This window comes from Meles meles, chromosome 6, assembly GCF_922984935.1.
Source record: "Meles meles chromosome 6, mMelMel3.1 paternal haplotype, whole genome shotgun sequence".
NCBI lineage: Eukaryota > Metazoa > Chordata > Mammalia > Carnivora > Mustelidae > Meles > Meles meles.
Genome location: NC_060071.1, coordinates 148,531,449 through 148,543,636, shown reverse-complemented (window position 1 = coordinate 148,543,636; position 12,188 = coordinate 148,531,449). Strand labels below are relative to the sequence as shown.

The following is a 12,188-nucleotide window of genomic DNA, read 5'->3' as shown; positions in this document are numbered from 1 at the left end:
CAGTCCGCAACGGCTCTGTGCTCCGGGGAGCTCACACACCACAATCAGGAAAATGGCTCATTATGGCGATTTTCATAAATAGCTCAATAGGAAGGGGACGCTATTAAGTATACATCATTTCTTACATCAATTCACAAATAATTCCTAAAGAAGACAAATGACCCGTTTCTAAGAGGGCTTAGTGATGGCCCCTACTTAGACCAGGCCTTAAACATAAAAGAACTCAAAAGGCACTTGAAAAATATATGCGTACCTATATTTCTTGAAATTTAAGGAGAGAAAGGGCATTTTCCACGAGAACAAAGCCAGGACAGAGAAGTGTGGTGTGAGGATGTGGCGGCAGAGGCTCAAGGCACCCTGCTCTATACCACGACCAAGAGCCAGCGAGTTTCTCACCTTCACGGACTCGTCCTTCTCAACACAACGGCACAAGGCGCCATGGCCACCAAGGCTCCAGCCACAGGACCCCGTACACAGGACTATGGACGGCTTTACCCACTCAGCCATCCCGATACCGCGTATCCACTGTGGGCCCGGCACTGTTCGGGGGCCACCAGCCAGCCACACGGGAACGCCTGTCCTCTCGTGAGGGTGGCCCGGGGCAGACTAGGGGCTGTGGTGTGCAAGCTGGGGACAGACACGCAGGGCTTTGCTCGGAGCGAAGCGTGGCCAGGGAAGCGACTTGTCAAAGACCACACGAGCCGATGGCAGGTCTCGGTCAGGAGCTGTCCTGTGCGATACCGCGGCCACTGCCAGTGCAGCGACTTAAACTCGAAGTCGAGCACGACGTGAAGGCAGCTGCGCTCCCCACACTGCAAGCGCTCGGCAGCCACTGGGGCCCGCGCAGACACAGAGCGCTTCCGTCCCCGCAGAGCAGCCCCCCCAGACTACCCTCCCGCGAGCAGCCCACCCTTGACCACGCCGTGCAGATGCCAGCTCTGAAAACTCAAGACTCAGAGCTTAGTCCTGTTCCACAGGAACTGCGGCCTGGAGCGACAGCTGCCCTGACTGACCTCTGACCTAAGAAGTAACTCACTCCTGCCCCACGCCTGCCCCGCCATCCTGTAAGAGACAGTAAAGTGGGGGCCAAGATAGCCCTTAGGACGTTTTCATCTTTTCAAGTCCTAAATATCTGGCTCTGAGAGGCTGTCTGGGATATTTTCCTACTAACCATACTCTGTATTCTAACATTACAAAAGGACAAAGGCCTTAGTAATGCCTGGGGGCTCAGGGGCTTGCCACCTGGAGCGCCCTTCCCTCGCCTTGCTCCTGCCCTGCTTCCCGCTCTAGAAGGCCCTGGGTTTGCACCTGGCCCACCCACTTGGGTCCAGGCCTTCTACTCCCTGTCCTCCCTCTCCTGCAGTGACTCAGCCACCAGCTAGTGCTGGTGAGAGCAGAAGTCAGAGCAAGGATGCCTCCAGGGCCAAGGTACCCCAAGCCCGTAGCTACGACCAAAGGTCCACGCTTCTGACCAATGCAGCCAGGCAGGACAAGAAGGAGAAGCAGGAGAAGCATTGCCAAAGCAGCAATCGGAAGACGGGGCTGGTGGATTTGGGGCTTGTCATTTACCCCCAGTCCTTGGTTTTCTAATCTGAAACGGGACACCGCGGATTAAGAAACACTCACTCAGGGCTTCTGTGTGCCATGTGCTATCTGGGGCCACAAAGCTGAGCTACAAGATCCTTGCACCCAGAAGGTCTACTATTTTGTGAGGGAAGGACATGGTAAGGAAATGGCTCCCGGGCCGCAACAGCGGTAGGAGGAAAGGCCCCTGGGACCTGAAGCGAAGACAGGGAGGGCCGACTTAACTACAGCACTCAGGGGAAGTGTCAAAGATACAGGAAGACCTGAACTGAGGGCAGAGGGCAGTACCAGCCAAAGGAGGCCTCCTCGGGGAGCGCACGCACCCAGCACTCAGACCCGCCTGGGGCGCTGGGGACGGGTGGTGGCAGGAACCCGGAGAGCTCAGCTGGGGTGGGGGCGCCCTGCACACCACCTGGGACATGGTGGCAACGGGAGTGCAGTGAGCCAGGAAGGCACAAGGCCGCTCCCAGCCCCGAGGGGGAATGGGGAAAGGCCGTGGCAGGGCTACCTGCCTCACGTTTCCCACAGGCTTGTCATGAGCATCAAACAAGGTGCCTGTGAAATTGCTCCGTGAACTCGAGGCTACACATGTGCGGGGCCTCGTGGGCCACACAGACGTCCCCCGCGTGCGGCTCACATCCCCCAGCAGTGGTGTCTTTGGGACCTCGCTGCAATTTCCACAGCCCCAGTCTCGTCTGTAGAACCAGTACCTTCCATGCAGGGCTGTGCTCAGGATTTTATGAGGTCATGATTGTTACGTGCTTAGGAGTGTCTGGAACACAGTGAGAACAAAGTGAGGGACAGAGAGGAGGAGGGGCCCCCCACATGGCCACTGTTACCATGGGGACAAGTTCACTGACGAGCCCCAAATACACCAAGTACCGCGGATGTGTGCATGGGAACGCGCTCGCCAGAACCCGGGCTGTGGGACTTAGAACAAGGAGTCAGAAGCGCGGAGAATGATCAGTGTCATACGGAAGAACTGCGTGGAGGGTAAAGGACATGTTCCAGAGAACAGATTTCAATGTCCTAAAATCTTGGCAAATCTGTCCTTTGAAGTATCAATCCCACACGCAGTCTCAGGGTGCCAGCGGCCAGTCATGTGGGTGCTGAGTTCTCCTCACTACTCGTCCAGCCCCCCACCTTCCAGACCCATGGAACCACTTCACCAATGTGAGGCTGTCTGATGTGAGCCTTCAGGTAGATAAGCTTCAAGAAAAGCACTGTAAACCATATTTTAAGAATCACAGGAGGGGGGCCTGGGCAGCTCAGTGGGGTAAGCATCTGACTCTTGGTTTCAGCTCAGGTCATGATCTCAGGGTTGTGAGATCGAGCCCCGAGTGACGCTCCGCACTCAGTGCGTGGTCTGCTTGAGATTCTCGCCCTCTCCCTCTGCCCCTCTCCCTGCTCGTACACACTCTCTAAAACAAAACAAAACAAACCAAAAATATCTTAAAAAAAAGAAAAAAGAATCACAGGAAATCCTCCAAACACTTCCTTGTTCAGATAAAGCTACAGTCGTTTAACACAGTAATGCTAAGTTTTATCAATTATAAACTACAATCCCATACACACAGACATCTTATAACAAATACAAACCTATTGATGCCAGTCCTTCAGGTCTGCTCGAAATTCTTATAATGTTCCTATCTCCCTTTAAGAAAAATATTTCATTTTCTGTGCAGGAAACAGACACGATGTCACCTGATCCTTCCAAACCAGCAATTGTGGCCTGTCCAAAAAAAAGAGAAAGAAAAGAAAATCACACAACCAGGCAACAGTGACGACTGAAAGCAGACACACAGGTGCAGGAGGCCAGCTGAGCCCGATGACACCTGTGCTCTGCCAGGCTCTTTCTGACCCAGCTTAGAAGTGATAAACTCGAAGGTAAGGAGTGGCTAACGGGTACCTGACCCGGAGTCGTAAGCCTTGCCAGTGACTCCACGAGACTGAGCGAGCAGCTCAGCTCCCGTGTGAGCGCTGGGAGCCGCGGCCCGCCCGGTGCCCCTCCCGCCAGCACAGGGCGCCCATGCTCCTTGTTAGGACCTGCCCGCCGGCCGCGCCAGACCCCAGGCTTGTTCCTCCAGGACGTCACAGCTCCACTCGAGCTCCTTTCCTGGCCCTCGTCTGCTGGGAGAGGTCCGACTGGAGTCAGATGTCACCTCCTCGGGAAGTGGTCCCTGGGGAGCCCAGACTCAGTGGCAAGCCCAAGACTCGTCCCAGCTCACAGCACTTTGTACACACACCCACAGGAACGCTGCTCGTGGGCTGGAGTGATGTGCTGACCGGTCCAGACCCCTACGGTGTGCACTCCCACAGGAGAGACGAGTGGACACTGCAATTCATGGCTCGGAACGAAAGAATGGAGAGAGGGAGGGGGTCCCTACCACCACTTCAAAACAGGACGTCCAGAGTCTGAATGATTTAAAAACATTTTCATTTCTGCTAACAGTACACACAAAAGGCAGTTCACTATAAAGCGAAGAAGGGCCTAAATTCTTTGTTAATTTCTAAATAACCCTGATGAACATCCAGAAGATGCCATCAGTTTGAAAGCTGCCCATGACGGTGCCATGTACACTCTGATGGCAGCCACAGCGTCTGCATGTGGACAGCCCCTCTGTCTCATGAAGTTAAGGCCACCTGTCGCAGAAAGCACTGGGTAAGGGCTCAGAAGAAAGGAACTGATACACTGTCACCAAACCGCTCAACCCCACTCACTACTAAGTGTGCCTCAAGTTCAGTGAGTACCCAGAGAAAGAAGAAAACTTAAGCTGTCTCTAAGTGGAGAATACAGAGATGCCTTTCGACACCAACTCAGGGTTTAAAAGGCAGCTTGGTGGCCCCAGCACCGCTGGCCCTACCCTCAGGTTCCAGGTGAGGAAGCCATGCCAGGCAGATGACATTTCTGCTTAGAGGCAGAACAGCTAGAAGGTTCTACTGAAACCAATCTATAAAATAATTAGACCCTTGCTTGATTTCCTTGCAAAGGAAAAAGCATTAGAATCAATGCTGTCTCTTCTCCCATTATGAGAGATAGTCCACAGATAAGCACTGTAAAGACACCAAAGGCAAGGCGCCATCACGCCACTTACCTGGTTGACGGTGTCCAGAAGGTAAATACTATATTCATTCCAACTCAACACCCAGCCTTCTTGAAAGAAACATGAAACAAGCCCCAGGTGTTTCTCAGGTAAGCTGCAACTTCCGCTATTGGAGGATTCCAGACGTGGGTACAGTTCAAAAGGCTTGACTCCTCCAGCAAAGACATCTTTTAAGATAAACGTGGCTTGAACAGTCCCATGGATGTCCGCCTTCCACAGTCGGAGCCCAGGCCGTGACGCGTACAAGGTCAGATCACTCTGCTTACAAAGTCCTGGTATAAAACAAGCTCCAAATTTCCCAGTGCTGACATTACCAAAAAAGAAGAAGAAGAAGAAGAAGAAGAAGAAGAAGAAGAAGAAGAGATACGAACTGATTTAAAGTGATAGTTGTCAACCCTTGACGTCAACTCTAACAAGAATTTTTTGGATAAGCCTAAATCAGATCGATGTTTTTTCAAACCCTCTTCTATGGTTTGCTCTGTTGTTACTAGAACGACACTGTCATTCATCTCTGTGTCTCCTCCTCCCTGTAGCCCCTCGGAAGCATGTGCCGCTGAGCAGGCAAGGCAGCCCAGCTCGTGGCGACCGTCATGGTGCTGTGCCCTGGGCTTCGTCCCCACCCTCTGGCTCGATCCTCGCAGCAGCGCCACGAGGCAAACAGTACAGCTCCTGTGTCAGAGAAGAGGAAATGGAGGCGGAAGCTGACAATCCAGGTCCGACCATCCTCTCCCTGCTCGGAAGTTCTGTTCATCCTAACCCTGACTGTTGTCCTCCCGCCAGCATCCCAGTGAACGAGTGTCACGCCTACAACCGAGTCTAAACCCGTTACGGGACCAGCTTCCCGTCCGGTCCACAAGTGTGTCATTTTTTTTTCTATTTTTAAAAAATTATGAAATACCTAACACAAAAGGTATGTTTTATATAAATAATATGTATCATTTTATACTATATATCGCGCACACACACACTTAGAGGCATATAAAATTATGAAGCCTAACAAATGAAAAGCACACCAGGAGCCCATCCTTCAACTTTGGAAAGAAATTGTCAGCGACACAGGTGGTGTTCTCCCACGCTCCTAATGTCCCTGCCCCTCCGTTCCCCACATGTGATCACCAGACTGAATTTGGGGTTTGCTATTCCTTTGCTTCTATTACTGACAGCTTAGCCACATACCTATGTATCCCTAAATGCTACGTATCTTAGTATCATCTTCCATTTAAGTAATGACGCTATTTGTACACTTTTGCCACTTGCTTTTAACGTTGATTAAAGATTTACCTTTACTGACTAAACAGCTAGAGCTCATTCATTTTCTCTGCTACACAGCATGCCACATTTTTTTTTCACCCACTCCCTTGTTGATGGGTATTTGAATTATTTCTACGTTGCTCTTTTAAACAACAATACCACGAGCATTTCCACACAGGCCTCCTAGCACACGGGGGTGTCAGAGTCTGCCCGGGTCTCCCGGAGATGGAACTGCTGTGCTGTCAGGTAGCTGCTGGGTTGCTGAGTTGACCACATTCAGGTTTGAAAGATAATTTCAAACTTTTTTCAATATGATTAATCCAACTTTTGCTCCCACCAGCAATCTGAATTCTTTTTTCCCCCAAAGGGATTTTTAAGCAATCTCTACACCCAATGTGGGGCTTGAACCCACACTCTGAGATCAAGAGTTGCACGCTCCCCCAGCTGAGCTGGCAGGGGGTTCTCCTGAGTTCTCATGGTCCCACACCTTTGTCCAATCTCAGGCTCCTACCAGAGCTCAGAGTTCAAGAGTTTCAGGCCACCCTCTCCCCAAAATACTTCTCTGATGTGAAGCAGTAGAAACAGTACTGACTCTTAATTGACAGCGAGGCTCCATGTCCAGCCCTGATATTTACTATGTGAACTTTCTGGATCTCAGTTTCCCTATCTGTAAGCCAGGGGTAATCCTTCCCATCTCAAAGGTCAAAGTGCAGATTAAGTGAGCCGGTCTAGGAGGGCACAAAAAAGTAAGCCCCCCGGACCGGGCTCCAGGTGCTCCCAGCTGGGATGGGCCCCTCGTTCCACTCACAGCCCCATGCCTCTCTCCTCACCCTCCCTGCACACAGCAGCACACCGGTCCCCCGAAGGGCTGTCTCCAGAGCACATCCCACATGGTCACACAGAGTTATCTGGACGTTCTCTGCCAGGCAGTCTCTCCCTAGGTCCCTCTGGGTGCAGAGTAACTAAATCCCTCTGGATGGGACCCAAGGAGGATACTGAATATCAAATTCAGCTTTGAAACGAAGATAGTTACATGAACCAAGACCGTTCTAACACTGTAGATCATTCACGGACAACTCTATAATCGGCCTCGGGTTTGATTACTGCCTTTGGTGGATTTGTTCTGGAAAGATTCTCTAAGTAGACCCAAAGGAATTCTCGCAGGGCAGTCCATAACCTCTTCCTCTTGCCCTCCCTGTCAAATCGATTTCTGTTTGGTGACCCACTTGTTAAATGTTTCCTTCTATTTATAGGTCCTCTTAAAAACCTCTTGTCACTTCCACTTTGATCTGCTCACCTTGGATAACGGCAGCATTCACTTGAACAAACACCGAGGGAGTCCTGCCCTGTGTGAGACCCCGGTGCCATGGGCAAGGAGAAAGAGAAACGACATGAGATCCTGGCCCTGGCTGAGAACAGACGCGGGCAGACGTGTGCGTGGGTAAGAACCACTGCAAGACCATCTGAGGCTCAAAGGGCCCCACGAGTGGTCCAGATGGGAGGCATCTGACTGGGGCAGGAGAGGGCTAGACCCGGGACTATTCCCGGCTAAGGATGGGACTGGCCCTGTGGGGGAAGAACATGCCGAGAGGGTCCTGGTGGGCAGCCGGCTCTACGGAACTGCTGGAACATGTGGTGTGTGGTTGGGGGAGGGAGACTGGGGGAGAGGCAGCTAAGCTGGGGATAACTAGCTAGGGCAGGTGCAAACTGTCCTTCGCCCCAGGCTTAGCGCCACCCACCAGCAGCACGATGATGCGGCACCTGCTGCTGTCGTTCTGAAGCGGACGCTCAGAACCCAACTTTCAAGGCCCAGGCACTGCAGGGCTCTAAAATCATAACTTCATCAACCCACTTTCTTAATTTCGGTGGAGGTGACTTGCAGAAAAATCACTGATGACTTTTAAAAATACGTTACTTCCCTTTGTGAGCCACATTAACATGAAAGGTGTGGTTTTTTGTTTGTTTGGGGATTTTAAAATGATTTTATTTCTTTTTAAATATTTTATTTACTTGACAGAGAGAGAGATATCACAAGCAGGCAGAGAGGCAGGCAGAGGGAAGAGAGGGGGAAGCAGGTTCCCAGCTGAGCACAGAGCCCGATGCGGGGCTCAATCCCAAGATCCTGAGATCATGATCTGAGCTGAAGGCAGATGCTTAAGCCACTGAGCCACCCAGGCGCCCCTAAACGATTTTATTTTTAAGCAATCTCTACCCGCAGCGTGGGGCTCAAACTCACAACCCTAAGATCAAGAGTCTCATGCTGTACCGACTGAGCCAACTGGGAGCTCTGGAAGGAGCGCTTTCTAATGAGCTGCATAATTCGCTGGTACCACAGACCTGAAATGCTGAGCGTGGACAGAGAGCCTGAGGCAAGAGAATGAACATCTATGATGGGTGACAAAAGGCTCAACAGACCACCACATAGGTAAGACGGCAGTGACCCTGTTCCAGAACCTGGTGCTGGCTCTGCCGGGGGGGGAAACTCCCCACGTCCACACCCACGGACAGCCTCGCGCGGGGGACCCTGAGGACAGGGCCGCAGGGGACACTTAATAGGGAAAGGGTTCCCACATGAGATAGTGCAACAAAGAGCCCGAGGAGAGCAAAGATACAACACATTTGGGGACAGCTGGGGGCTCTGAGGTCTTCTGGGAGTAACATGTATTATCTGGTCGGGTCTGAGGAGGCTCACAAACTCCACCCGAAAAGGACGACCCCATCCCCCACCAGTGCGGTCCCCTGCCTGCAGATGCGCCCACAGCCGTGCTCTGCTGCCCGCTGACAACACTCCCGCCCGATTCAGGCCACGCTGTCACCCACCAGCGGGCTCCAGGGAGGCCACGACAGGCACCGCCATCTCGTGCTCTGTGCCAGCAAGCACCAGCCACCCAGCCCATCTTACAAACCTCTCAGCAGACCCGCTCCCTGCAAAGCGCCCCCTCCTGTGTTCCCTTCTACAAAACCAACCTCCTGCAAAGCTGTCCCCAAGCACCGTGATCCTGTCCCCTCCAGCCCTTTCACCCTCGGCCCCTCTCCTTGAGCACGACCGTGTGTAGCCACCAGGTCGCCGTATCCAGAAGTCTGACTCAGGCCATGTCTCCGGGCAGTCAGCAGCTCTGACACAGCGGCCGGCCCTGCGACACTTCTCCACGTGGCCTCCGACTTCTCACTCGTCTGACCCCTCTTCCCGTCCTGGTTCTCTGCCCATGCCCAGAACAGAGACAACCCCGCCCCAAACCACGCTCACACCCGCGGCGGCTCATCGGTCCCAGAGCTTGTCCAGACCGTCCACGTGCTACAGGCTCTGGCCGCACCTGCCTCCTGAGATGCGCACCTGCTGCCCCTGCCCCTTCAGCTGCCCCCAGGAGGAAGACTATGCCACCTGTCCGCAACAGCCCCGCTGTCCTCTCCGCCAGACTTCTCTAGGCCAGAGCGCCGCCACCCCGCACCCGAGTGCTCAGCCGCGGCCTCTGACTCATCTCCCTCCCTCACCTGCCAGAGCAAGCCTGTCGGCTCTGCCCTCTGAGCAATCCTACCGCCCTGCCCTGGCCTGAGCCCCTGGCTGGTCCCTGAGCTGCCACTCTTGTCCCCTCCAAAGAGCAGCAAGGGTGACCTGTCCTGGTCAAAGCCTCTCACGACTGCTGGCGTGCTAGAATAACGCAGCCCCGTGCAAAGCTCACAAAGCCTACACGACAGGGTCCTACCCCGGCCCTTCTGCTCCACACACACGGCCTTGCTGCTCCTCAAACACTCAAACGCTTGGCACACACACTGCTTCGGCCTCAAGAGCTTCTCTTCAAAGTCCTCTGGTGGCTCCTTCTGCCCTTCCTTCAGGAATCTGCTCCGGTCCCTCCTGCGCAAGAGCTGTCCCTCCCTGCCTATCTAGAGCACGCACCCATGTCCCCTGCTCCCTCCTCTCTAGTCCATATCCCGATTACTACCGAACATTCTAGAACATATGTATTTAATGTTGGTTTCCCCCGCCAGGAATATGAGCCTCCCGAGATTAGAGGTTTTCCCAGGTCACAGCTGTCACCTTGGATGGAGAAGGGTGCCCGGAACACAGCAGAGACTTGGTGAGGCTTTTTCAATGTCACGTGAAAAACACCGTTCCCAATGTCGGGGTCTCAATGTCGCCTGCATCTAACGACCTACGGGCCTGGAGATGTCACTCCTCACAATGACTCCTGCTTGACTACTACTTAACAGGCACCTCCGGCTCAATACGCCCCCAAGAGAATGGCTGTCTAGACCTCAAACCCGGGCTTGCCCTGTGTGCCCCACCGCAGCTACCTAGCTGCTGCAGCCGCCGGCACGAAACCTTCTCTTCGCTTCTTCCCCTCGCCCCACATCCAATCCATTATCCTGCCCCGTGCTTTCCATCTCCAAATTGAAGCTCCCTGCAGCTCCCCGTCTCCTGATGGCCACCACCAAGGGCCAGCCCCCATGCCTCCCACAGCACCCTCCTCACTCTCCCCCTCCTGCCCATCTCCAGTTGAGTCTCCACACAGAACTGGGTGAGCTCTGAAACGTCGCTCATGTGGCCATTCTCCTGCCTACAGCACGTAAGAGCCTTTGGTTATGCCTAGGATAACTTGGGCAACAGCACGTGGTGCCCCAGCCCTGCCCCTAAGCTGGCTCAGGCCCTCCTTTCCAATCTCATTTTCTTTCTCTCTCTTTTTTTTTCTTTTAAAGATTTTATTTATTTATTTGACAGAGAGAGACACAGCGAGAAAGAGAACACAAGCAGGGGCAGGGACAGAGGGAGAAGCAGACGTCCCGCTGGGCAGGGAGCCTCATGTGGGACTCGATCCCAGGACTCTGGGATCATGACCTGAGCCGAAGGTAGACACTTAACCGACTGAGGCACCCAGGCACCCCTCCAATCTCATTTTCTACCAGTGCACCCAACCCACTGCTCCCAGGTCACCCACCCCCTCCGGCTCCCTGAATGCTGAAGCCCTGGCCGAATCCGTGGCCTTGGCATTCGCTGTTTCCTAAGACCAGAATTCTCCTCCAGCAGCTCTTCCCATGCCTGAGGCTTCTGCTCAAATATCACTTCCCCACAGAAGTCTTTCCAGACTATTCTAAGAGAGCGTGCCCCCCCCCCAGCTTCACCCCAACTGCCTTCTCTGCAACACGTACTGCCCCCTACACAGCTATTCCGCTTGGGAGCAGAGACCTGTTCCTTGCCCACCTGCCCACCGCATGCTACTGCCCCACACATGCTGGATGACGCACGGCTTCCAGCGGGGCAGACTCGCCAACTGCCCCTTCTGAACCACAAGCTCACATATATGCAACAGAAAAACAATCTTTAAGACACAGGGGTGACCAACTTTTCCATTTATTCTGTGTTATCCCCACTCCTCTAGGGCTCAGTGAAACAGACCTCCCAGGAAGAAAGGGAGACATTTGTTTGCATCTGCAGCCTGGAACAGTGCCCAGCATAGGCCAAAAGACTCCACCACACATGTGCACCAGGAGGGGCTCATGGGAACTTGCTTAGGCTTCCACACTGGAGGCTGGAAGACCAGGTTTTAAGAGGACTATTGGCTGCTCCCCGTGAAAAGTAACTGGTTTTCCTATCTCTCTATCCTGCACTATCCTTCCAAAAAGTGCAGTGAGATGCTGACGCCAAGTCAGAACAAAGCAGCAGGCAGAAGAGGGGGACAGTGGCAGAGGAAATGGCGAGATGAAGACGTGCAGCGCCCCTAAGCCAGAACTACAAATTCCACTGCATTTTCCAGGCGCCAACAGGGAGACTACTGCTATAAAAAGGCTAAATTGTTGATGGATTGAGGGGGTATTCAGCATGGAAAACAGAAGCCAAAGGGAGGCTTGACCAGGTCTTTTAATAGCTAAGGGCTGCCAGACTCTGCCCATGTGACCTCCCCTTCTCCGGGCCATCCATCACCCGCCCGGCTGTCACCACCAGCTTCCGTGGGCCCTCCCTCACGTGCGCAGCCAATCCACATCCCACTGTCAGCCTGTTCGCCCCACTCCCCAGCCCACCTGCCACCAGCCCCTCTGATCCTCTCTAGGCAACACTGCCCTTTTACTAGGAACTTCTCCAAATGCCGCTGCCAGTCCACAAGCTGCTGGCGCCTGTTCTCTCTTCCTGCCCCCACTTGGCTCTTGCCCCTCTCTCTCAGGATGAGGGGGTGGCCCCACCATTCTACCTAGCTCCTCCTCACTGGCCCCAGGGCTCTGCACATGTGTTTCTGGCAGGGACACCCCCCATGCACT

General features: G+C 53.7%; 1 protein-coding gene across 3 annotated transcripts in view; it reads right to left on the bottom strand.

Moving 5' to 3' along the window:
- TECPR2 (tectonin beta-propeller repeat containing 2) overlaps nt 1-12,188 on the bottom strand; it is a 96,428-nt gene that overhangs the window by 51,595 nt on the left and 32,645 nt on the right. For all 3 annotated transcript variants that reach the window (XM_046008760.1, XM_046008762.1, XM_046008759.1), the window contains exons 6-7: nt 4,680-4,992; nt 3,184-3,316 (exon numbers count right to left, since the gene is read on the bottom strand). In XM_046008760.1, the coding sequence (XP_045864716.1) occupies nt 3,184-3,316; nt 4,680-4,992 (446 nt within the window). The remainder of the gene's footprint in view (nt 1-3,183; nt 3,317-4,679; nt 4,993-12,188) is intronic.